This window comes from Serinus canaria, chromosome 4 (genome assembly GCF_022539315.1).
Source record: "Serinus canaria isolate serCan28SL12 chromosome 4, serCan2020, whole genome shotgun sequence".
Lineage (NCBI taxonomy): Eukaryota > Metazoa > Chordata > Aves > Passeriformes > Fringillidae > Serinus > Serinus canaria.
Window position 1 is genome coordinate 60,402,168 of NC_066317.1, and position 26,969 is coordinate 60,429,136.

Here is a 26,969-nt window from a genome sequence, read left to right on the forward strand (position 1 = left end):
TTCTTTGTGTGTTACTGGTAAATTTTTTTGTCTTTCTTATTTGACCAAAATTGTTAATGAAAATATTGACTCTGGACCCATCATATCTTTGTGGTACATATCTCAAAATATTCTTTTTTTGATAACTACCTTTTGAAAATGGATTCTTCTAATTCAATATGTATTTCCATTCCTCTTCACAGTGATTTTATCTGCACTGTTTTCTTTCTTACATTGAGACAATGTCAGGTAGAAATGTGTAACAGTTTTAACAAAGGTCAAAAGATGCTACATTTTTTTTCTTTCCTTTATCCACTAAGCCAGTTACCCTGTAAAAGAAGAAAATTACATTAGTTTGACATGATTTGGTTTTGATAAATCTGTAGTAGCTGTTTGTTATCATTTTAATTATCTCCAATGTGCTTAGAAGTGGATAGCTCAATAATTTGTTTGGTATCTCTGTGGATATCAAAATTAATTCTCTAACTCTCTGAGCTCTGTTTTGCTCTTTTATATCTCTGGTTCTATATACACACATAAATGTGTATGTGTGGTTGTGTGTACGTATTTATATGTATAAGCAACATCTTTCCCTTGCCATAGTTCTTTGGAATCACCCTCATGAGATTTCAAAGATCATTAATAATAGTTTAGAGATTATGTTTTAAGGAGAATGTCAGTATTCTGTTCTGCCTTGAACTCAAAACATCATCTCCTTTCTTCCTCTTTCCTTGACTAATCTGCCTGAGATAGCTAACACGAATGGAGAAAATTTCATTTGTTCTGTAGAAAATACTTTTCTTGAGGCAGGACTGATGCTTTAACAAGACTTGGCCACTTGCACTTGAATGTATATTTTTATGAATGAGTTAATAAAAAAAATGTAGTAAATTTGTGAAGTTTTGTGATGTCTGGAGCAGCAATCACTGAGGTAGGTAGTTGCATAAGCACATGGTGAAGTATGCCTTATGTTAGTACCTTGTATGAAGAAACAAAGATTTTAGAAAAAAGGTACAGGTATTTTGCATACAAAAGGCACATCATGTCTGTCAGCAAACCCAGTCATATTGAAACAGGCATTGTGGTAAAAGCAAGAGACCACCTAAGCAGACACTTTATTGAGTATGTAACTACCAGTGAATAGGATTATATGGTGACAGCTGCTCTTAGGATCCAGCTGAACCAGAAAAAAGAACCAAACCCTTAGGCTCAATGAGAGAAATGGGACCACACACCTATGTGCACAAACAGCCAGAGGACTGAGCCACATTTTTTAGTTTGTGTGCATTGCTTCTACTTCTGAGCCATAAGTACATTAAGAAGGAAAAGAATTAGATGATGCGAGTCCTTTAATCTCAAAGCCTTACAAGAAAAGAGTAAGAAATACAAACTAAATGCATATGTTTGTGTTTAATTAACTGCACTGCTTGATGTGTGGTTTCATGTGAGCATGGGTTGTCCAGTCATTATAATGGGAGCAGTGTGAGCAATAACCTATTGATATCTACATCTCTCTGCTGTGGAGGAGAAGCAAAGAAAGCAGAAAGGAAAGGGGGAAATCACTGTACTCCTTTGGTCTCTGTGAACTATTTTTCAGCCTTTTTGGTAGATTTCAGAGTTGTAAGCCATTTACCAGGGAGCATGCTTTGTGTCAATGAATCAATGACTTCTGGTCTACTCCAGTTCCAATCTGAACCTGGAATTCAGGACAAGAAAAATGACTGGGCACTGCAGGATGCTTCTAGTAAAACTGTACCATTCCTGCTGTGCCTGGATTTGGACAAAACTGAGGGCAAAACAAAAGGAATTAATTACTTTGGACAACGATACTAAAGCTTGGAATATGAACTCTGTGCAGTATGAACTGCACAGAAATTGTTGGCTTCAGAATTAACCTTAAATTCTTTGGCAAGTAAGTCACATAAGCCTGATACAAACCACAAATACATTCTTACTTTTGCCCAAAAAGAATCTTTATCCTTTCTAATTTGTTGTTGAATGTCATATGTACCCATTTTGTTTTGGAAATAAAGATTCTGGCTTAAAAAATGTTGTCTGCTTTGAAAGTGCAGCTTGTTTTTTAAAGCAATGAGATTTCCTTTTTTTTCTTCCCCCCCCCCCAAAAAAAAAAAATTATACCATTTGTGGATGTTTTTTCTTATACATTGAACTATCTGAAATGAAGAAGAGACTCTGAGTTCTCCAGCACACTGCGAAGACATAATGTATTCCTTAGAAATTAATAAAATATCATGATAATGCTGTGAGTTTAACAATAGCACATTGCCATCTGAAGACAGTAGAAATTAACACAAAATCCCACAAGAAAAACAACTGAAGAAATTGCAAATGGCAAGGAATGAGCGACAGAGCTGGAAACTGACTCTGGTGATCTGAGTTTCTGCTTCCTGATCTGAGCTTCCTGTCAAAATCTGGGAGCTCTCTCTGTTTCACGTAGCAAGATAACAGAGAAAAAAATTTATTCCAAATTAGAAAACATCATTCCCTAATAAATTTTTTGGTAGTTTGCTAGGGAAAAAACCTTTAACATATGGGTTATATGTCTTCATTGTAAAGTTTCAAACAGTTGATAGTTGTTTCCTACCTAGACTCATTGTACATAGAAGAGGAATAAAAGCGGAAGAAAAATTAACCTGGGACCTTTTAGCAGAGAACTATGACTGTTGATAAGAAAAGATAAGACTGAAATTTTCAATCTCAGCTGTATGGTATTTCTTTGAAATAAGTTTCCTTTTGGTCTTTTGTTCAGAGTCTTTGGACATATCAGCTACCGTTCGGACTGGGAACTGGTGAAGGTGGACTTCAGACCATCCTTCCCCAGGGAGTGCACTGATGAAGACTATGAGTCTTGGGAGCTCACAAATCTTCAGGTATTCATGGTTTTATGTCAACTGACAAAATTTTTCCATAGCTTTCAGATTCATAAAGAGCTGTGTGCTGAGAAAATGTTTCCAAATTGAATTTGGATGCTACACCCCCAGCTTAGTCTCCTTATGCTGATTTTGCATAGGTTTATGAGTTTAAAGTCAGAGAGGATTTTATGTTCCCTTTGGTTGTGTGATCTGTGTCCCAAAAAAGGCAGAAGTATATCTGGGGGGCTGCCATAATAATAGGTGGTCCTGCTGGGTTGGGAAGCATGTCCCATAAAGTGAAGTGTGTAATATTGATTGAAACAATTTTAACATGCAGTCATGTTCTGCCAACTTCCTGACCACATACCATACTCATATACAAATTGCCATAAGTAAAGTCCATTCCAGAAGTAATTTAGGCTCTCAGTGGACCAATCATGTAATGGAGTTCAGTTGTTTTGGGCAATACCCTTTCTGCAGTACTGCACTAAGGCTGTGCTAATCATGATACTCTGGCCAAATCCACTTTCCGGAAGCTAAATTCTCTGTACAATGTACTGATTAAAGAGACCAATATGTGGTGGGATTTTTTATTAAATGGAACACATCATATTTATTCATAATCATTTTGATTTTTATGTCTTGCTTCTTCCACCAGGGTTGGGGTTTTTTCTGCATACTACTCAGTGTTACTCCAGCTCTTATTTCCTAGTTCTCATGCCTAATTTTACATCTCCTGTTTAGGACTGCTGTGTGTATACAAAGAATGTTACACAGATCTGAGCCCAAAGAGTAACAGTATCTTGGGGTATTGGCACTGAAATGTCTTTAAGAAATTAGAAACTACTAAAATGACTTTGACAAAGTACTTGCAGCTGCCCATTTACCAGTGGAGTGTGTATGGAGAGAGTTCATTCTGTGTCCTCATGGCTGGTGCTTCAAATGGACAGCCAACCTGAGATATGATGATTTAGAGAAATTCAGCTATCTGCATCCAGATTAAATTTTTAAATGGCCATTCTGTGCTTTGCATACAGGTTGGACACTCATGAAACATAAATTGCATTTGCATTTTCATGTGCATCTTCAGATTTGTGTCCTGAAAATATAGCCTATGTTACAGCTCTGTAATGACCTCTTAGTGAACAGCAGTGGGCTGTATAAAAGCAGAGGGCTTTTTATACCTATATATCTGAGGATCAGAGGGTCGATAAGATTTATAGTCTTGGCAGCAAGACCAGCCTCTCTCAGGAAAATACAAGGTCTGTTTGTGGAGGTTCTGTTGCAGTAAGTCTGGTGCTTTGCTATTCAGGGTGATCGTTGCATCATGGGCCAGCAGAGAAGCTTTCGTAAGAGGAAGATTTCATCATGGTGCATTAAAGGGAAAAGTTTCACATCAGCTCTCACATCCAAAGTTTGTGAATGTGTGAACACTGATTTCTTATGGTGAGTCTGTCTGTGGACCTTTTGACTTATTTCTAATAAATATTTACATAAAGTTTGAGATGGGTTTATTTTCCTCCTTTTGCCCCTGTTCCCATAGCCATGTATAAGCAAATAAAAAACCTGTTATTGAATAAGGGGTTTCTTTTACATTTGCATTTGTTTAAAAATGTTGCCATGTTTAAGTATTTATTTCACCTGACTGAACAGAGCGTGCTGTTTTTCTCTATTGATCAAGACTTGAAAAATGACCATTGAATTAATTTTAAAGGAAAGAGAAAAGAAAAGAAAAGAAAAGAAAAGAAAAGAAAAGAAAAGAAAAGAAAAGAAAAGAAAAGAAAAGAAAAGAAAAGAAAAGAAAAGAAAAGAAAAGAAAAGAAAAGAAAAGAAAAGAAAAGAAAAGAAAAGAAAAAAAGAAAAAAAAGAAAAAAAGAAAAGATAAGATATAGTTGGTCTGAGTGTCAAAGGAAACCTTTAAAAAAATCGTTTTTTACCAAGGGAGGTAATTTTGCAGAACTGACAAAGTAATTGCAACCAGTTTTTCCCCCAAGTGTACACAAATCCCACTGAAATTAGAACAGAATTGGTTTCATCAACTTGTATGTTCATCTAGTAGAATAACACTGAAAAAATATATTGACTTTGAAAAATGTAGTCTCATTCACCCCAAACTGGATTACAGAGTGAAGTAGTTAAATGTTTGTTGTTGATGTTTTTCAGTGATTATGGGTTTGAGCGCTCTGCACCTTTGAAGCTGGAGTCGAGCAAATGCTTTGCTGACTTTTGGTTTAACCCAGAAGCACCTCCTGAAGACTGTGTGTTGGGGCAGGCATACACCAGCAGCACTGGGTGAGCTGATTTTGCATTCCATGGGCTTGATGAGGCTTCCAGAGAGGGGTAGAATATTTCAATCAGCAGCCTCAAATGTGGTTTGAAAGAAACCCATATTTAAATACTTAAATGGAGTCTACGAGAGAGCTGGAGAGGGGCTTTACACAAGGATACCTAGTGACAAGACAAGGGGAAATGGCCTTAAACTGAAGGATTAGATAATAGGAAAAAATTCTTTGCTGTAAGAGTGGTGAGACACTAGCCCAGGTTGCCCAGAGAAGCTGTGGATTCCTCATCACTGGAAGTGTTGAAGGCTAGGTTGGATGGGGCTTTGAGAAATCTGATCTAGTGGAAGGTGTCTCTGTCCATGACAGGAGGGTCAATAGAGATAATCTTTAAGGTCTCTTCCAACCCGAACCAGTCTATGATTCTATGAAATGTAAATTAGGCAAACTGTAAAAACAGCGAAATGGAAAAGTTCTGATTCTGACACAGAGCATGAGCAGAAAGTTCCTACAGATTAAGGAAAGGAAAATAATGCCTTGTGTGTTCACAGCAGTTTAAAGACTAATCCATTTGAGAAGAGGGTGAGCCATCTTTTCAAAATTTCAATTTTTTTGGTAATATTTTGTATCTAATATTACACTTCTGATAGGAATGTTCATGAACCTTTTAGCTCATTTCTTGGGCTCAGAGTAATTTTCAGTTTGGATCCAATGAATTACTCTGAGGAACTGACAGCATCTCCCAGAATTTCCAAGTTTCTCACTTCCGTAAGGGTAAGGAGTTCTGTGGGGAATAGATTCTTTTCCTGACCATATGGGATACTCAGAATCAAAGGAAAGCTTTAGTAACTATAAACAATACTGCATAGAATATGCACTACAATGTAGTCTGACGTCTGTGCTGAGAATAACTTGCAGCTGGCATCTATTCTGGCTTATCATAACACCATCACAGTCGGTTGTGGAGATGAGAACCAAATGCTGAAATGTCCAATCTGGCAATAGAACCACAGACTCTGTGTATATTTACCTTAGAGAGGAAAATGCTGCCTTTTGGGCTGCAGCTGACAGCTGGGATATACAGAGTGGGAATTCAAAAGAATGAAATGTAACTCTGATTGTAAAGGATGTTTAAAAATAACATACCTGTGTGAAAGTGATCTGTAAATAATTACAGTACACATCCGACCATTTCATTATTAGCACTTTAAAAGTGTGAGTCCTTTCACTCTTTTATATGCTTGTATTACACAAATGCTTTAAGTGTTTTAAGAAACAAATAGATTTGGAAGCAGCAGTTAAGCAATTAGTTCTGGGTTAATGTAAAAGCTTGGTCTAATTTCTTCCTGATCTTTGGGATTTGAACCAAGACCTCTAGAGTATTGAAGACTCGGATGCTAGAAAAGGGGATGACAGAAAGGACAGCAGACTGTCTAGGTCCCCGAGGGCGAGTCAGGCATGTTTCTAAGTTGGAAAACACAGACTCTTCCAATGCATGCAAGTGAAATTCTCATCCATGCTCCACACCCTCTTTCTTCAGCAGTAAAGGCAATGAAAGTACCCCCAATAAAAATAGTTGCGTTGTTAGTTGGCTTTGATCATTTGCAATCTTCTTTTTCTCTGCATAGGAAAATGCAGTAGCCTCAATCACACATGCATTTGGTGCCTTTTCTGGCATTCTTTGGCTTACATCCAATTCACTGTGCCCACTCTTTACTGTTTTTGCAGGTACAGGAAAGTTGTTTCTAATGTGTGTGAAGGTGGAGTAGACCTGCAGCAGAACTTAGCACACCATATGTGTCCATTGATTGCTCCCAAAGGACTTCAGATCAGCATCAGAGAAGAAAGTCTGGCTGTAAGGCCTGGGGAAGACATCACCTTCATTGTCCAACAAGAGCAGGTAGTAGTAAACATTGGCTGCATGGAAGTTAAATCACTGATTTTAGGATTAGTTTCATTTCTACCTGTTTTGCAGCTGAATGAAGATTAATTTGTGCTTGAGACAAAGATTAACAGCTTTCTAAATACTGAAACTTGATTTCAAGTGAATAAGATGAGCCAGTAAACTCAGTGAACTTTCAAATTCTACCCGCAGAACAGGATTTGTCTCCTCAGCAGAAAAGGCACTGGTTTCTTGGAAAGTCAGAGTAACTGGATTACCAAAGTCTTCTTGGACTGAAAATTTCAAGTACTGTATCAGAGAGGAACAAAAATGGAGAGAACATTTAATGCTTGGGTTTAGGTGTTTTTGAGAATCAGCCTTTCAAAAGGAATGAGGCAAAGCCTTACAGAAATCAGAAAATAGCTCAGCATAAGAATATTTTTATATATTAGTTGTTTTGCCAAAGATACAGGGTTTTTTTCTGTTTATTGAGAGACAATTCCCTAAGGCCCTGACCAACAGCAGTGAGTAACTCTTGGATGAATTGTTTGCCATGGGTTTGTTTTCTCATGCTTGTTTTTCAGCATTAAGCTATAACTGCTCTGCTCAGGTTACCAGAGTATTGTAATCCTGGCTAACCCCACTGGTTTGCAAGAACTTGAAGAAAGTTCACACATTTTGGCAAACCTGTGCTGTATAAATCGAGCACTTGGGATTTATTTCTGTAATAGAATCAAGAAGGTTACGTGCAGAACACTGGGCTGCTTAATGCTTTGCAGGCTCAGTCCCAGTGCATGCAGTGCCCCAACAGTTTGTGTGGCAAGTCCTGCTGCCTTCTCTTTTTAGAGTTTGTTTGGAAATGTTTATTGTGAGCCTAGAGCATTTGGTTACAATTTGGACTCTAATGATTTTGATTGGCAGCTTGACTTTCTTCCTACTGAAGCTTTAATGAATCTCTGTGGCAATATGAAAAACATTTAAAATTATTCAAAAATCCCCAGAAATAAGGCATCTTGAAGAGAATCCCTTGCTGTGTCTTTTGGTGAAGTCTTTGCTCCCTACATCAAAGAGGAAGATAGATTTAGAAGAAATATAGCAGTTTGGTGCCCTCTATGGCTAAGAATAATATTTAAACTCAAATGTTCTGAGCACTGCTTAGGACTTAATCTGAATGACAAAGTCTAATGAGAATTCGTAACAATTACTGAGTTTAAAAATCAGCTCTACTACAACAAACCAAAATATACTACTTTATCTGGTGAACAAAATTATTTTGCTAGTTTCTGTGAATGCTTGTTGGTAGGTACAGGAATACCAAATATCAGAGAGGAAGGAAGCAGGCCTCTGGTATATTTGGGCAGTTTGCAACTGTCCTTAGAAATAATAAGAAATAAATAAGTCATAATTTTTCCTAAATGGTCATATTTTTTCCCAAATTTTGTTGGCTGAATATATGAATAAATAATGTCATTACAATCTCCTATTTTTTATGGAAGTGGATGCCCCAGTTCCATATAGATTTATCTGCATTTCCCCTTCATTACTGTTTTGCTATCTCTTCATACTCTGTCTTTACTGGTCAGGAAATAGAAATACCATGGTGTTTTGAAGAAAGCACCCTCATCTTTACACTAGGGAAATTATTAGAATAAAATGTTAAGAGAACCTTCCTCTACTGTCTTTCAATGCTGGTTTCTGTCTCACCTGGAAAAAATATGCATGTACACTTGTTAGTATTAGATAGAGTGAAAAAGAATTGTATGCAAGCTAATGTCATCTAAAGAGATTCCACTTAGTACCACACTGCTGGCAAGGAGATAACTCTTCTGCTTTAAACTTTAATAACATATTATCTCCTCTGCAAAATTCTACTCTTCTGTTGTCAAAACAAAAATGCTATTTGGGAAAAAAACTATTCACAGTGAAGAAGCTTTCACAGTGCTTTATGGGTCTTGAAATATTGTGCTTAGGTATTTGATAATCCTAGAGGTTCCTTATTATGGGTATTTTTTGACTTTATAAGTGAAGGTGTTACATGTGATAAAACATGGAAGAAAATCATCCCCACTACAAAATAATAAAAGGAGGAAATAATAGTATGTTTTCCTTCCTCTTGTAATGGCAGGATATGTTGTTCTAGGCATGGTACCTCCTTTGATTTTCAAATAATCATGGAAATATAGACTGACAGTTGGAAGGGACCTCAAGGATCATCTGGTCCAACCTCTCTTGTAAAAAGCATAGGGCTGGACTAGATGCCTGGCACCTGTCCTGCTAAATCAATAGAATAGAATAGAATAGAATAGAATAGAATAGAATAGAATAGAATAGAATAGAATAGAATAGAATAGAATAGAATAGAATAGAATTCTGGATAATGCACCAGTTTCCTGGGGAGATTATTGCAATCACTGATCATTGTCATCATGAAATGAATTACATTCGTGCTGCCTTTTAGGATTAAATTTTGAAATAAAGCAATTTCAGAGAGTGGCTTTTGGACAGATGAAGTGATTTTTGAATACTTTAATGTCAATACTTTTCTGCTTTGATGACATTTCATGTCACTTGACCAGCATACGGGTGTATACGTTCCTTTCCTAGAGGAAAGATAGTTTTGGAAATCTATACTTGTGTTTCCACAACAAAGAGGCTTTTCTATGAAGCCTGGCCCTGAAGCCAGCCATGATCTCTGGGAAGCAAACAGGAACATCCACACTGCTGGAGGTTAAGGAGTCAGGGCCCCTTTCTCAAGCAGTGCTGTCAGTAGTATTGAGAAAGTGTTGCTGCTCACAGCTAAAACAAATTTTCCTTTGACTGCATCCAAATGACCAGTCCATGTGGCACAGGCCTGATTTCTTTCTTGAGCAGCTCTGCCATGACCACATGAGTGATGGGCATGTTTGTCCTCTGACAGTGGTATCAGCCTTGTGGTACTTTAGGCCTAAATTAAGGAACACAGTGTCACTTAAAAGAGCACTTAACAGAAGTATCATGAATTATAAATTCCATGAGCTATTTGACATGACAGAATTTTTTGATTGGACTTTTAAACAATTTCCCAAACTCAGCTTTATTAAGCATGCATCTCATTTTGCACCAGAGCATGTCAGTTCTTGGTATGTTGGTAGCTCAGTGTAACACTCTACAACTGTGTGAAGATTCCAGCTTGGGTCTTAAAGGCCACATGGTTGACAGTGAGAAGGTATGGTTGGAAAGTGCTGTGAAGAACGTCTAAGTCAATTAATTTTACTTTATAATTACAAAGGCTAGAAGCTTTTGTGATGAGTAAGACATTGCTAAAATAGCAATCTTCAGTTGCTTACAATCACAAGAGCATCACTTTTGAACCTGGGGCTGCCCTGCACCTTTATTTTACATAACGTCCAGCTGCATTAATAGAAGAGTGATGGTTTCTGTGCCTTACAACTTGGTTAGTGGTCTGGGGTATATAATTTTAAGGCAGCACCTTGCTCTGTAACCATGGTATTTTCTCTGTTAGTGCACACAGCATCTGTTGCACTAATGTAATTGCCATGGTTTTACTGCAGCTGTTGCAGTTGGGTCAAGATGTCTGGCTGGGGCTGAAATCGCTGTTGTGGTTCCGTAGAAGGTTATGAACATGTGTCCTGTCTATTTTGGTCGTGGCCATTGCAGATATCTTCGATGTGTTTTCCTTTTAGGGTGATGTACTGAGTACCAAATACCAGGTAGATCTTGGGGATGGCTTTAAGGCGATATACGTGAACCTGACGATGACTGGAGAGCCCATCCGTCACCGCTACGAGAACCCCGGGATTTACCGCGTCTCCGTGAAGGCTGAGAACGTGGCTGGGCATGACGAGGCTGTGGTGTTCGTCCAAGTCAACTGTATATCAGCTCTTTGGTTTTCTTACTTTGGCCACTGTGTGCAAACCTCGTGTCAGCTTTGAAGGAGGAAAGAAAATTGCTAGTCGCAATTAGGAAAGACCGTATTTTTCAATATCCTCATGCAGCTCTGCAGTGTTGTGTGCTGTTAATGCTGAGGCTTGTAACCTAATCCAGTAGGAGGTCAGAAGTAGTTTTGTTTGGATTTGGCAGAAGGATGGTCTATTAATCTTTTAAATAACAAGCATGTCTCAGTATGAATTTCAGGATTAATCCATCTTCCTGATTCAACACCCCTTGTCAGCCTTAGCAGCTAAAATTTAATACTTTGAGCTATGTCTCTGTAGAGCTTCCAGGTGCAAGTTAACAAACATGAGTTCTAGTATGATTTTAAAAATTAGTCAAAATCTCAGTGGTTCTAAATCTAATTTTAAGGTAGTTAATTCTCACAGAGTTTCAAATGGTGCTTGGATATAACTTCATGTTTGCAGGCAGTATTACTTGACTTGTGCTTCTCTTCCTCTCCTTAATTAAGACTGAAAAAACACAATCAAACAGATATAAAATAAAGGATAGCATGGCCCAGGGAATATCATGCACCATTGCAAGCTTAATGTACCTCAGTCATCTCATAACTGAAATGAAGAAGGAAACTCAAAAGTGGAACTGATTTCTCCTCTTCCTTTGAGATTCAAGACAGCTATTGCCTGTTTTCAGATGCGTCAAAAAAATTCAGAAACAAGTTACATCAAAGGGAAAGATACTCATCTTGCATTCTCCAGGTGTCTGTTTCCCTCTGTTGTGAGTGGTGTGTCTTCCATCCTAATCCCAAAGCAATGGAAATCACTGGAGCCATATACCAGGTGGTGCACAGAGCCATCTGCTTTATGTCAGCTTGTCTAGTGACTGCTGATATTTTTGCATTTTGCTAGTGTGTCCTTGAGTTCAGAGTTTCCAGTTCTTCTTTGAGTAGCTGACAAAGCCAAACACATTCGTGATAAAGACCAGTCTCCTGATAATATCAAGCAGAAAGAATCAGAATCAAATTTTACAACTCAGTTTCATTATCTGTTTCTTTGTTGTGTTTGTTTTTTAAATCATTTGACAACTCCAGAGAGCTCAGATAAATTACTTAGGGCTTCACTGTTACATTTGAGAAGCTTCTAGGTGCTGAGAAGTGGAGTAGGCAAAGAAATAGTAGATCTATACAAGCAATGAACAGGAAAAAGCTGTGTGATGTTCTTCTCTCCAAGAATAACTTCTAACCCTTCAGAGAATGACAAGCAGTAGCAAGGCCTGATGGAAAGCAGAAGACTTTCTCAAAGTGTGCTTTTAACATGCCCTGTGTTAGAATAAACAGTAAAACTGAAAGATGTTGATTCCCTTTTATGCAGCAGATTTTAAAATTGCAGAGAGCAGAGTTGTTTTACACAAGTGAATGGCTGGTGCATTCGGGGGACTTTGGTGCTGAAGTGCAGAGACAGCAGGGCACTGAGGCAGATGTGATCCCTTCCTAAGCCTGCCCCTGGATGCTGCACAAAGACTGGCAGACTCATGGAAGTGTGTTACACAGCCTGCTTGAGTAAATGCTTTCCACATGATGTGCTCTGTTTAATTCTTTTAGGTAAATTGCAAGATTTGAGGAAATTAGTTGGCACTAATTAAACTGCAATTTCTAAATTCTAGTGAGACACTGATAGCCATTAAGGGACATTTTTCACTGTGGAATAACATGAAAACAGGGGTCTCTGTAGAATTCTTCTTTCAGGAGTCAGCAGTCTCCAATTGATGTATTATTCCCAGGGAATTTTTTCAGAGGCAAATGGTAGAGGAAGTAATTTCCCTTCTGCCACATTGCTATGGGATACTCTGTAATGCAGGACAATTACAAGAATTTTTTTCTGTCATACAAATCATACTTTCTGATCCAGATTAAACAATCTACAACTTTCTAATGAACTACAAGAGAAATTACAAATTAGAAATTAGAATTAGCATAAATGTGAGTAGGCAACTGTAGAGGCCCAAGAACTCAGAATAAAAAGAACTAAAGAACTGCATACATAGATTAATACATATGCTGCATGCATTTTATTTTTCATGGAACCGTGACAAGTATAGTGTGGAACTTTGGAAACTATGGAATTCTTAACTTAGTTAAATATAAATCATGTAACTTCAGTCTTAATTGTACACACCTAAGGGTGCCATGAAGCTTGTTCAAATGCATTATGGAATTGTGTAACAGAGACAAGCAGAAGCATTTGCAGTAATTATTCTCATCTCTTTAATATATAGAAACAGTAAACTTGAAATTGCAGCAATCATCCAAGTACCAAACAATTTGGCCTCTAAAAATTTTGGAAAAGAAAATAATCTTCTTCAGGAACAAAGCCATATCTCAAAGTAATCAGTTTCCTCTGTGAAAGCACGAATTTATGGCAGAAGCAAAAATGTTTCTCAGATCCTTCAAGAAGGAAAATCTATTTCTAGTAGGAACAAATTTAATGAAATTCCTAACATTTCTGAATTTTCTTCAAGACACTGTCACTGGAGAAGAATTTTTACTCCTCCGGCAGCTACTGAAGAAATTTTGTTTGTTAAAGCACCCAACATTTTTTGAATTCATGTAGGTGGTAAAAGAGTTGTTGGAGAAAATGCAGAGTAAAATGGAGCCTTACATTCGGATGAAGCACCACACAGACCAAGTGAAGTGAGGTGGAAAAGGGCTTTGGACAACTTGCTCTCAGAAATTCAGTCAGTTTAGTCAAAGTGAAATTAGAAGCGAACCAGCAGTGATTCAGTCCCTGATACAAAATATGAGAAATGCTTTAGAGCAGTTTTAATGACCATTAAGTTTGCACTGAGATGAAAAACCTTTGAATGAGTTAAAAGATATTTAGAATGGAACAGAAATGGGTGGGTTGATATTAATTCTGTGTAATGAACAAATGTTGATCTATACAGTGGTTTCATATCCCAGGTAGCTGGTGCAGGTGAAGTTAAATTCTGGTTATCATATTGTACTGTTAAAAAGCTTTTACCTTCAGACATTCTGATAAAGATATACCGGGAAACCTCTGAGGGAAAGACTTTCTTTCAACACAGTTATTGTACTGTGAAACAACACAACACTAATAAACATAACACAAGCAGATAAAACTGTTTTAATGATGCATTTCTTTTAAACAAATAGTAATGTTTAGGGTTTTAGTAGTTCAGAAAAGAAATAAACTTACTCTAAGGCACATTTTGGAGTCCAGAGGTTATCTATTTTGATTTGCAAATAAATGATCCCCTGATGTACAGATCTAAAGCATGAATTAATGAGATTTTTTGCATGAGCTTAACAGCTGATATTTTATAATGAAAATGAGTAGTCAGCAGCATTCTTTTTCAGTTTTCTGATTTTCCCTTAGCAATTTGAGACTTGTTAGATTTCTATTCATTTGATCTTTTGTTACTGAGTTTAAAAAAAGAAAAAAAATTAGAGCTGAGATTGCCTTTTCCAGTTTTTAACTGGAGTATTTGTTTATGTGTTCTCAAATTGGACATGAATGAAAAGGATGGGCATGAGAGAAGCCCATTTTGTTGATCTGTCTTATTGCTTTAAGAGTTTGAGGGGTTTGGGGATCATCTGGGGGATGTTTTTTTCAAATGAGGTCTTTCCAATTATGTCCATAGCTTTCAACATGGATGTAAAAAAGGGAGGAAAGGAGGGAGGGAAAAATAAATTCAGGACCTTATGGTGAACAGGTGGGAGGCTTCTGGGGAAGGACATGTTAATAAACTGATGGATTCTTGTTCAATGATATTTTTTGAACTTTGTTCAGCTCCACTGCAGGCTTTAAATTTAGAAGTGGTTCCGGTCATTGGGAGAAACCAGGAGGTGAACCTGACAGCCATCATCCTGCCTAAGAACCCTAATTTGACAGTTTTCTACTGGTGGATAGGAAACAATCTTCAGGTACACAAATTGTTTTGATTATTTCAAGAGATTATTTCAAACTCTTTCCAATAAATGTTGTCCCTTTCTTTCAATTTCTAAACTGTTTGCTTGTGGGGGAAAACAACAATTTATTCTACTTCATTACCTGTGAAAAAACCCCCAGCTTTTAGAGGGGAATGGATTTGGGATCATAACTGGTGAATGATGAAACTTAGATTTATGCTCTTCCAAGCTAATAACAGGAGTGATGTAAATTGAAGAGCTGAACAAATATAGATATATAAGTTGTTTGGGTTTTTTTTCATTGTATAGATAAATGTTTTATGTGACTCTAAAAGAACTGTCATATCAAAAATAAATGTGTTATCTTAAAGGATATCAAAACATTGAGAGCATTCAAACAATCTAGAGTTATTCATTTGGTGAACAAAATCCATATAAACACGTCCTAGAGCATTAAATATCCAAGTATTTCTGTCGGGGAATATTTATTGTATAGCTGGGTAATTTCTTTTAAGGTAATTTTTCCAATAACAGATAAGATACTTTCTTTATGAGGCAGACTAAGTGTGACAGAGGAATGCTTCAAATAAGTGCAGTGAACTTTCTTCTTGTGAATGTGCTGTCTACCCAAATCCCAGCCTGTTTCTGTTCATCATTATTGACTTTGCCATTGCAAGAAGAGGCACTGAGGGTCTTGTGAAAGGTTTTGTCATTCTTAAGGATATGGTAAGGGAACAGAGTATCTCAGCTCCACCTTAGAGGTGACTGTGGTCTGGTGCTCTGAGCTGACATCATTAATCCTTTTGACCCTGACATACCCTAGATTTTTTGAGGCAAATGAGTTGCTTCATATGATCTTGTAGAGATTGTTGAGTCTCACTCAGACTCCATTTATTTCAGTGGGATCTGACTGAAAATATAATGCTTGACTGATTATTCTAAAAGAAATGTTTTCCTCATCTGGCTGCTATTCTGATTGTATAGGATCCTTTTAGGGAAAGAAAAATTCTATATTGAAAATTGTTATTGATCAATCTGATAAAATACTGGAAAATATAAATTTGATGTGAAATTTTTTTAGTGTTGTTTTTAACAACAGTCTCTTCCAGCACTGTTCTCATGGTTCTTGCTGAAATTCTGCTTTCAACTGTTCTTTGTTTTTTTTAAAGCCACTGCTTACATTGGAGAGTTTTCTGGTGACAAAGTTTGCTGAGACAGGTGATGTCAGAGTTACAGTGCAAGTTTCCTGTGGGAGCTCTATGCTTCAGGACTCAAAAGTTGTCCATGTTTTTGGTAAGAAACTAGTATTTTTCCTTTTGTTGTTTCATACATATTGTTATTGGACCTCTAAAACCACCCCTACCACAAGTGAGCCTATTGTAAAATTAAATCTAATGCCTAAAATTGTTAAAATTAGAAGCATGAACAGTCACTAAATAACTCCACAAAGCTGAACAGTGGGATTCTATGGGAAGTTAAAACATTTGGTTTCCTTTGCTTATTTTAAATGTTACTCTGGTTCCCAGATGCTATATGTGTTTAAATGATATTTTGGTCTGTGATAGAAAGTTTCCCAAAATTTGTAAGTAAAGTAGTCTAAATACCTCTGAAAAAAAAAAAAAAAAAGAAAATGCTCTCATCATTGAAAACCATGTCAAATAATTGCCTTTCATCACAATATGTCCCTGTTACCTTGATGTTTATCTGAGATTTTGGATCAAATATGGCTCTGCTGTAATTATTAAATAACCCTTCAGCTCTTGTTCCATACTGCGTCCTGGTGTGGATTTTTTGTGTTTTATAATGTGGTGACAAAGCAGAATATACTGTGAAAAATGCAGTGCTGGGAAATTATTTACATTTGTATTTGTGCTGTCACATGTGGGAATTTTGATAAGTATAAAAGCTTTTATTTTAATGCAGAGCTAAAAGCCTTCAGATATCGTGCAATACAAGATGTGATACATCTCTGTTTTCTGTACAAGATTCTGTTATTTTTGCTTTTAGTATCCTTACTAATTTGAAATAATGGCAAAACCCCCACTTATGCTAAATGGAGCTTTTGTGAACCTTCTCATTTTCAAAGATAAATAGATATAATATTTATATTACCACTTATAAATGCATCAGCTTTTTAAGAAATCTTTAGAAGTATAACCTTCTTAGTGTGACTACATCAATGGCTCTGTCATTCCAGAGCATGAAAGTACTGGCCATCAGGAAAGTAAAGAAAATTTTGAAAAAGAAAGCCATATTAAAATAAAATTCTGTTGGAAATACTGAGGGGAAGCAAGTCTGACTTGTGCATTCCAGAGGTTCTCCATCTTTACTTTGCATTAAGTTCCCTAAGTTTTCATCCAAGGATCCTGCAGGGAGAAAGGGAAGATTTCAGAGACTTTTTTCTGAGGTTCATCCCATTTCTAGTATTTCAGGTATTTTTGACAATATCCAGAGAAATATTGTGGATGTACCTTTGCTTTATTTTTTCTTCAAAGAAGGAAGTAGTTAGCCTTTGTAATATAATTTCTGTTCTTATTTTCATATCTAATTTATGGAGTAGGGTATTCATTTTATACAGAAAACAGAAACATCTCGTGGAAAAAGCCCCACATACTTATGATTCAGTGAGAATAAAATCCATTGGTACATTATCATTCCAAATAAAAGAAACCAATGACTTTTTTTAATACTCCCTTATTGAGCTTGGGGAAAATTATTTGGAACATTATGACCCTAGAGCATTTATGTAAATCTGCTTTGTTTCCTTTTCTTCCTCCTTTATTTTTCTTTGGGCACAATTTTGATGATGTTGATGAAAATACAGAAAGAATTGAACGCCTGACAACAGAGAGCAGCAGGGGTCCTAGATACTGCAGTGCTGCACGGCACAGAGCGCTAAACAGAGACTTTTAGTGCTATCAAACCCCTTTTGCAATCTGGTTTATTTCTTGCTATTTCTTTTTGTTTTTCTAGATCATTTTCATGTTCTTCCTCTGAAGTTTTCTAAGGACCTGGACATGTACAACCCCGACATACCAGAGTGGAGGGAAGACATTGGGCGGGTGGTGACGCGACTTCTTGCCAAGGTGCTCCTTCAGATTGGTCATAAAATGTTCCCTCACCAGTTGTAAAGCTTGAAGGTTGAGTTAATACCTTCTCATTTAGAAGGTATTTTGAAATGGAGGCAGAGAAAAATAATAAAGTAAACCTCATGAGCCACATTTCATGCAGGTTTGAGCCTAGTGTCACTTTTAAGTGCAAGCTGTCGATGATGATGTTGTAACAAAGACAGTTTAGGTCTAACATAGCCTTATTGGCAATTAATGCTAAATATTGCTCTCTGGGGTTAGGGATAGACATATCAGCAAACACTGCTGACTCCAAAGCAGGAAGAGTTAAGTAGCTTAAATGTGATAGATTTAGAAGCTAAGCAGTGTGTAATATAATCGTGTAAAAGCAGAGCAGAAAGAAAGAATTTCCTATGCTTGCTCTGTAACTTTGGAAATTATGTATCATATATGGCACACAAATTGTACAGTTATTTTTCAGAGCATGTTCACAAAAGAAATCTGGATTTGGAACAGCTGAATCCTGTAGGTTAGATCAAATACAAACTATGCAACAGTGCTGTGGCATTATATCACCTCATGGAAACTTTGGGCTTGAGAGCTTTACAGGCACCCTGCCAGCAACTGAGGGTGCACACACTGGCTTTCATGAGAGCAGTAGCACTGAGGTACAGCTTGACATTCTTTATAAAATATTTCAATTTTAAATCATTTTACTCATCCTGGATTTGCAATCGTGCAAATCAGGTTCTAAACTTTTTTGACTTTATAGAGTTTCTCACTTTTTTTTCTTTGAGATTCTTATCAAATGTCCAACTAATTTCCTGCTTTTATCAACTTCAACTTATTCCATAATGAGTTCCAATAGTGCCAGTGAAAAAATATTTTATTCCCCTATAAAATAACTCTTGCATTTTAATAATTACTATAACATTTGCCAAAGTATACGAACAATTTAATGGAGTTTCAGAATCTGTTTGAGGAAGGCCAAGGAAAGTGCCCAGGGTATGGTCACTAAAACTGTGTGGCTGCATTGTACAAACATGGAGAAATTTGGGAATAAAAGACAAATTTGCACAAACCATGTTACAAAGAGATGCACTTGATTTTCAGCAGGGGAATCAAGGTATTCACTACCATTTCAGGAGCTGAACCTGAGTGTTCTTAGTCTCACATTGAAGGACTTCTCTCTGTCCATTAAGCACCTTCCTAAGCAACCTTCAGAAGCTAAAGTTAGCTGTAATGAATATGCACTTCCAAGTCTACACTGTGTCTGAATGGCCCACAAAGGATCCTAAACCACTAGGGATTTTTTTTTGTGTGTTACCTCAGAAGTGCTCAGCCATTGCAGAGTTCTGATAAAACCTAAAAACCTCTTCATTTTGCTTCTTTTCTTGATGCCACTGAATTGCTTTAATGTGATGACAACACTTAGGTCTTCCAATATTCACAGAGAAACTCACATTTCAGTACATTTATGTTTGGCTTTGTTCATGTTTCAGCTTCTAGTGGAATTCCTTTAGATATTAAAGATCTGAACAATGAAATCTAAAAGCCATATGTGGAGTTACATATGTAATTTATATAAGACCAAAGTGTGCCTGTGTTGTCTTCACAGGAGACCAGTATACCTGAAGAAACACTCATGACAGTTGTGAAACCTGGTCTGCCCACAGCTGCTGACTTGCATGTGCTACTACCAGCAAATCAGCCAAAAAAGAAGAGAAGCATAACAAGTGATAAGGTAACCAGAGCAATTCCCATCTGCCTAGGACAGCCTTCATCTGTTTTGCAATAAATGGCTGTACTCTCATTGCCTTTATATGAAATTAAGAGGTGATCCCTGCCTATGTAAAGATCTCACTCCCATCTGACAGGATACATGTGAATGCTACAGCAGCTATGTCTGCTGTGTTTGGCAGTGTCCAGACCAGCAAAATCTACTTATTTCTGGTATTAGTGTGTTTCTCAAGAATATTTAATATTGGTCTGCCTTCTAAACAGATGCATGTCATTCTTTGACGATCCAATAGAGCAAAGTCTCTGCACTGTCTTCAGAAGGAAATTCGATTTCAGGTCCAAACAAACACAAACCCTTTGTCATTGACCCATAATGTAAAGAACATCAAGCAAGTATTTTCTGCCCTTGTAAGAAAATGTCATTTTCAATTGGAACAAAACAAATTTAGTGAACACAGGATTGAAAATTGGACATTAGTTTCTTCCCACTTGCTTTTCAAACAATGTTTCCTCTATAGTAAAAGACTTCATGCCGGTTGAAAACAGAAGACTGTTTGTCACTTACAATTTATTATATTTGTCCTTTTGCTGTGATAGAGAAGAAACAGATCCTAGCTCTGTGCCTGTACCTTGCAGTTCATGTCCTGCCAGTTACAAAGAATCAGTGTAAGGTACCCTTAACTTTGAAGGGCATTTTGCAGCTTTTTAAGACAAGGTCACAGTCTCCAAAGAGCTGGAGAAGTAGGTAAGACAAGGCTCTTCCTATTAACATTGACCCAATAGATTGTGTTTGGAGTTCATGAGCTATACTTTGGAAGGTCCAAAGTAGTATGTTGAAGTTGTCCAAGTACTTGAACAGGTGTCTATCATTACAGTGTGTGAGTTCACAAAGCTTTCTACTTTTTTGACAGACACCCTTACTGTTCTCCCATGTAATCACAGTGAGAATTCCTGGGAGTCTGAATTCCTGATTATGTTGCAGGAAATAGTTAATTTTTGCAGGTTTTTTCTTTTGTAGAGACCCATTCATGAACTAAGGCTTTCAGCCAGGGGAATATTACCGCTTCAAAATTATTTGAAAATTTACATTTCTTGAGGAAGCAAGGTGAAGTTTCTAAGGAAATTCCTTATTCTGAGCCTGTGGGGAATGGATATGTTCAATAATTTAAGGAAACTAATGGTGATAGATTCTTTTGGTTGTACAAACATTTTACTTCAGTTCAAAGTGTTATATATATTAGTTCCCTTTAAATCTCAATTTCTATATTAGTGCTGTGCTTCAAGGCAGCTTAAAGAGTATCAGTTAAAATCAATTCTGTCTCAAGGTTTTTCTCATGTTTGTGTATGAAACATCATGTGAGTTACTTTAAAGCATAAAGAGGAGCAATCCCATGCTGCAAGTGATTTGGACAAGCTTCCATTCAGTGGGGCTATGGGGATGTCCCAGCAGTGTTGCAGGACACAGTTTTGTAATTAGTTCTCCAGTAAGATCTTGCAAAGGTTTTCTGGAACTAGAGTAGCAAGGGAAGGGGAAAGAATTGTATAATCTGGAGAATATGTGTACATTTCTGACATGGTTAGATGAACATTACAGAATATACATTTCTGACATGGTTAGGATGAACATTACAGAATATACATTTCTGACATTGTTAGGATGAACCAGGTCAGACCCATGGCTGGAGCAGGAACAAGGGAGACAGGAGCAATTCCAGCAGCCTTTGCTGTAGTAGGATGATAAGTCAGGTAGACCAGTCTCACATCTCAACAATGATTGCTTTGTAGAGTACAGTGCTGTAGAGATGTTCAGCCAGTCTTGTGACAGCTACCTACATTTCTGGTTTTATATTGTGACTTGAGAAATATCCTGAAAATATACCCTGTATGAATAAACTTTGAAGCAAAAGCTTCTGGTAAGTCAGCAAGAAAATACTCATGCTGTCATATGTTTAAAAATTCCTTACATTCCCTTCTGTTACTAAAAGAGAATCTTGAAGATTTTTATCATGAATCAGTGGAAAGATGTGCTTTGTCACACTGCACAAGCCAGTTCTCAAAGTCAGAGTTGTGCCACTTTTGTGAGGACTCAGCAATGCAGAATGTTTCCTGCACATTTGGAGGAGGTGTCCCTGATACCCTTAACTTAGGCAGAGTCATAAAATGTCATTTCTTAAAGAGAACCTCTTTGTTCCTGGCTGAAAACCTTTTAGATTTGGGAATATTACATTATTTCAGAAAGATTAAAGGCAATAATTTCTTGCTCAGGCAGGGAACAGCTGCTTGCTGGAGTTTTTATGGGTGCTTTACATGGAGTGTTGGGATGTGATACTGTTTATTGGGTTAGTCATGTAGAATATGAATCATTACTGATAAAAGCCATCAATAACAAAGATGGTAAGTAAGCTGTCAGTGCAGCAGGAGGAGCCCTTTGGAAACTCTGAAATTTTATTTCACTCTGACAAGAGCCCTTTTTGTTTCAAATGTATGCAGGGAGAAATAAAAGCTGACTGTGATTTAACCTGCTTTCAAGAACAGAGAAATGTCAATTTCCATTCTAATTGTTGACTCCAGAGAAGACTTGGTTGCTTAATTTATGCACATCTACTGCATGTCTAATGTCAGGTGGGATGAGTCCAGTTGAAAGAGTCAATTGAAATGTAATTAAACTATAATCTGGAAGGCAGGGGCTCTGAGGAAGATTTCTATCCAGACAAACTACTTCACGAAAATTCCCAGTGAGTTGCTTTGGCAAAAAGGGAAAGTCAGACCCCAAGATGTAGAAGTGGGTAAGAGTTTGAACAGAGTCATTATTTTCCATTCTTTTACATTCTTACAATGCAGGAGCCATTGTGTTCACATGTTCAAATATTGTCATTGTAAAGGATGTAGAACAAAAAGATGGAAAATTCAAATGCTGGTATATGAACCTTAAGTTAGGAAGTCTAGAGAGGAGCTCAGTAAATACCATGGGGCAGAAAAAAAACCCAACCCATGAGCACTGAAAAAAACATCAGTCTGTCAGTGAAATAAGTGAGCCAGAACCTTTGGCTGGATTCACATGAGATTCAATTTTTTTGACCCGAGGACCTGAGGACATGTTGTTCATATAGATTTGGGTATGAATCCAGCAGTGGGGAGTTAAATTACAAACAAGTCTTAATCACTTAAGCAAAAACCACACCAAATGCTGGGTTCCTTGTGAACCTGCCAGGAAAATATGAGGAATCAAAAGTTATGGAGCTCAGAAATTTCATTCACTGGCTGTAAGTCAGTTAACCTAAAGTAGTTGTCTCTCTGGCACTGTACACCATGAACTCAGGAATGACCCTGGATTGATACAAAGAAACTTTATTCATTCATAGCAGCATCACTTTAAAGCCTCCTAATTCTAAGGAGGAGTTGCTCCTAACTCCTAAGTGGAGTTGTCATCTCCATTTTCTTTTCATGCTTTAGGCAACAAGATAAATACTTAGGAGCTATCTGCTGTAATTGTCTTGTGAAATAACTGAAGCCATGCTCACTTCACCCTTACGTTGAGTCATTCCCACATAAAAAACATTTAGTAAAGTCAGTGGCATACCTTCAGAAGTTAGAGATTCTTCAAAAAGAATGATGATATTTGAACTTTTGTATAGTTTCTGTCCATAGTATGAGAGGGACTACAGGGATTTTTATCCATTATACTTCAAAAGCTTGTCAGAGATGAGCACCATAATTGATAATATCGTAAAAGGAGTTACTTGTGAAGGTTTCATGGATATAAAGCAAATTTCTAATTTGGCATCCTCTGGGAAGTCATGTCCCAAATCATGAGGCATAGAGTATAAAACTAGCTTTGATCTTTTAGAAAATTGACCATGTTGAAGACACAAGCAAGTAGAAAGTATAATTCAGACAATTTGTCATCCGGGGTTAGGATGTGAGGGTATATTTAATGGTTCTGCTCCATAAAAATATGAAAGACCATATTTCACTTTGCTCTATCCACTGGAGGAAAATGGGAGGAATACTGATTTTTTTTTCCACATGAATGAATGTATCTATTTCTATGGAGTATTGTTAAAAAATAGCTATGAATGGAATTTATTCCATTATAGGTAAGGAGGAAAGGTAAATTATGACATGCAGTTCATTGTTAAATAGTAGTTAATTTTCATGGCAAAAAATCCAAAGTGACATCACAGATTTTCTTCTGATAGGTCAGAAGAATTGGGGCTTTTATATGGATTATGCATTGTGTGAGTTATGACCCAAGTAAACCCAATAGCACGTGCAAATTGCTTGCTGTCTGTCTCATGGTGGGTAAATGTAAAGACTTGGGTAATCAAAAAGAAAGATTTTGCTATAAGATTGTGATGTTTTCAGCTTTTATGTCTTCTGGAGTTTTGCTTGATTTTTAAATATTGAATTTCTTTTAGATTTCAGCTCATCATTGAGAAGTGCTTTCACCATTTAAAGAACCAGAGGTTTTCCTTTTTAAAACATTGAGTGGCTCAAAGTGGAACAGAGCACAAGACATCTGACATTCTCTCTGTTGTATTTGCAGAGAATAGCAGCTATAAAGCAGGCCCTGAATGCACACAACATCAGCTTCTTTCTGAGGGGAGGATACTGGGTCTTAGTGACTTTAGCTGACTCCAGTTCAGGTAAATATATTAAAAAACCTATCAATAGACCAACTTTTGGATGCCTGTTCAATTTCTAATCATTTAAGGAGAAAATCTTGATATCAGTATGTATGTGTACATATAACACATATATTTACTTGGTACCTGTTACATATAAATAAACATATATGCATATATGATTTTATATATATATGGTATATATATATATATTTATATATATATATATATATATACACACACACACACACGCACACACACACATTTTCATTTGGTCATTATTAACAATCACAACCAAATAAATTTTTTTTGATGTTTCCATTTTGTATCACATGCTTCTTGCTTTTTCTGTGTGACCACAACATAAATACCTCCATTGTACTAAATAGTGCTCTGAAGGAAGAGCCAAAAAGGCTTCAAAAACTCATCTGGGGATCTAAAAGCACGTTAGGTTGCACTGGCTGCTAAGAAAGCAGAACTTCTTTGCCCTCACATCAGCCATTAACTCTGCTGCTGTGACTGCATGGGTCTAACACAAGGCTTGCTGCATCCCTGCCATGGATCTCTGATCTTCTGCTCAGCTACAGGGAAGGTTGCTGTAGGGTCCCCACATTACTAATCCTGTCCTGAGATAAAATGTGTTTTTTCTCTGTTTAAAACGAATGGAAATGCGGTGGGGGCAAGAGGAATTGGCATTTCCTGCCTCTCTGGATTCACTGTTGTTGGAAAGTGGTTGAAGAAAGTCTGTGTGTATTTTTAACACAGAGGTGTTAAAATGTTTTAACCATAAAGTCCAGCTTTGACTTGAATCTTTTATGAGAATGTCCTGTAATTTTTGTTTGTGCATTATCTCCCATAATATATCCTTTTTTATTAATTTCAGTGTGTTGTGGGAGAACAGCTTTAGCCAGCCACTATCAATTTTTGTAAATTAAGGTGTGATATTTTTTCTGTCATCTTTCTGTAGAAAACAAAGCTCTTTTATCTAGTTTCTAATGTAGAATTGTGCTACAGTCTCACTGTGGTACCTTGTCTGGTGTAAAGGGTTGACATTTGTTTGCCAGAACAAAAGTAATCCATGTTCATTCCATCCTTTACCAATGCATTACCTTGGTGAGTTCATTTGCTGTTCAGAGCCTTAGTTTCTCCATCTGTGAAATTAATACAGCCCTGCTTTTGCAAAGCAAATACTTAGGGTGTGTGATCATTTACTATGATAACTTTTGATTCCCTGAAAAAAACCCAAACAACCACTGAGTACACAAATAATTAAATCTTCAGGATCTTGGGTTTTGCTGTTTGTTGCTTTCTGTTTTTTTAAATGGGTCCTCTGTTCTTCACCAACTAATTCTGTGGTTTTGCCTTTCTGAAGAAGCCAGATGGAGTGAAAAGAAGAGGTTGCAAAAACAACAACCAATGTTTTTGACCTGGCAATTAAATAGAAAAGGATGCTCAAGAATGTGAATGATGTGGAAGGGGACAGTCAAAGCTGTTCTTTTATTTTGTGTTTCAGACTCTCAGAGGATTGGAGGAGGCAGTGGCTACTGGGCTATTGTGGTTCTCTTTGTTGTTTGTCTAGTTGCAGTTGGGGCTTTCATCCTCTACAAGTTCAAAAGGCAAGTAAACCTTAATCAATAGATGTATTTTAATAATTAGATTTATCCATAGATTAGCAAGACAGAGTTTGTAAGTTATAAAGATTTCTTGAAGAATTGCAAGAAGTGCACCACTTTCAAAATCATATTTTTCTGAACTTTTCAGACATCAAGGTACTGAATTGCTGCTTGTTTCACTTGCTGTGATCCAAGATAAATATCAACAATATAGGCACTATGGAGAGTTTGCTCAGTTTCTCTAAATAATACCATCAAGAATCATAGCTGAACTAAAATATCATTCCTGAATAATTCCCTTCTCATTACTCCTAACAGTTATGAATAAGCTAAAACTATTGGGACAGGGAGTGCATCTGCAATGCTGATTTGCTTAAAAAAGTAGTTTTATCAAAGCATGTAATGCTCTGGGGCTTCTCTTTGCACACATTACATTTTAATTGCTGAGGCAATGCCATGGAAAATGACTGACAGAAAGAAATTAGAGTTAACTTGGCACTAGAGTGTGTGGAGGAAAGAAATATTTCTGCAAGAAACATTTCTTCTGTGGAGGAAATTCTCAAAACTGAGCAATGCCAGCCTTGGACAGTCTGATATGTCTTTAGTCTGTGATTAATTTTAATCTGAGCTGCTGTGCAATTTAAATAATTTGTTCTTGTTCGTGGGACAGTGTTATCCTTGTCTATCCTGCTGGCATTTCTGTATCTGTGGGGCATTCAGAAGCTGCTGGGTTTGAGCATACTGGAAACAAGCCTGCATCTTCATCATCATCATCATCACTAACTCCTGTTGTCCTTCCTCAGTGAGGATTCTCACTGATTTGTCTCATTTTTTTTTAGGGGGTGATTTTTATTTAAAATAAATGCAAGTTTATAAAACTACTATCAGCATTAAGTTTGTGACAGCAGTAAATGAAGCTAGCATTAAGTAAGAGTTTGTTTATCTAAAGGATTATTATGTCAATAGAGAAAAACCCATTTTTCTTCAAGAACCTGAGTTTTTTTAGAGTTCATAGTGACTGATTGCTTTAAAAGACAAAGCACAGAATATTGTATCAGACTGTCTACAATGGAATAAAAATCCATTTTGTT

General features: G+C 36.9%; 1 protein-coding gene across 1 annotated transcript in view; it reads left to right on the forward strand.

The window, feature by feature from the left end:
• SORCS2 (sortilin related VPS10 domain containing receptor 2) overlaps positions 1-26,969 on the forward strand; it is a 536,027-nt gene that overhangs the window by 488,597 nt on the left and 20,461 nt on the right. Inside the window, exons 15-25 of the mRNA XM_030239088.2 lie at positions 2,750-2,870; positions 4,165-4,298; positions 5,016-5,144; positions 6,860-7,031; positions 10,697-10,883; positions 14,714-14,847; positions 16,002-16,125; positions 17,806-17,918; positions 19,519-19,644; positions 24,187-24,286; positions 25,779-25,881. Coding sequence (XP_030094948.1) covers positions 2,750-2,870; positions 4,165-4,298; positions 5,016-5,144; positions 6,860-7,031; positions 10,697-10,883; positions 14,714-14,847; positions 16,002-16,125; positions 17,806-17,918; positions 19,519-19,644; positions 24,187-24,286; positions 25,779-25,881 — 1,443 coding nt within the window. The remainder of the gene's footprint in view (positions 1-2,749; positions 2,871-4,164; positions 4,299-5,015; positions 5,145-6,859; positions 7,032-10,696; positions 10,884-14,713; positions 14,848-16,001; positions 16,126-17,805; positions 17,919-19,518; positions 19,645-24,186; positions 24,287-25,778; positions 25,882-26,969) is intronic.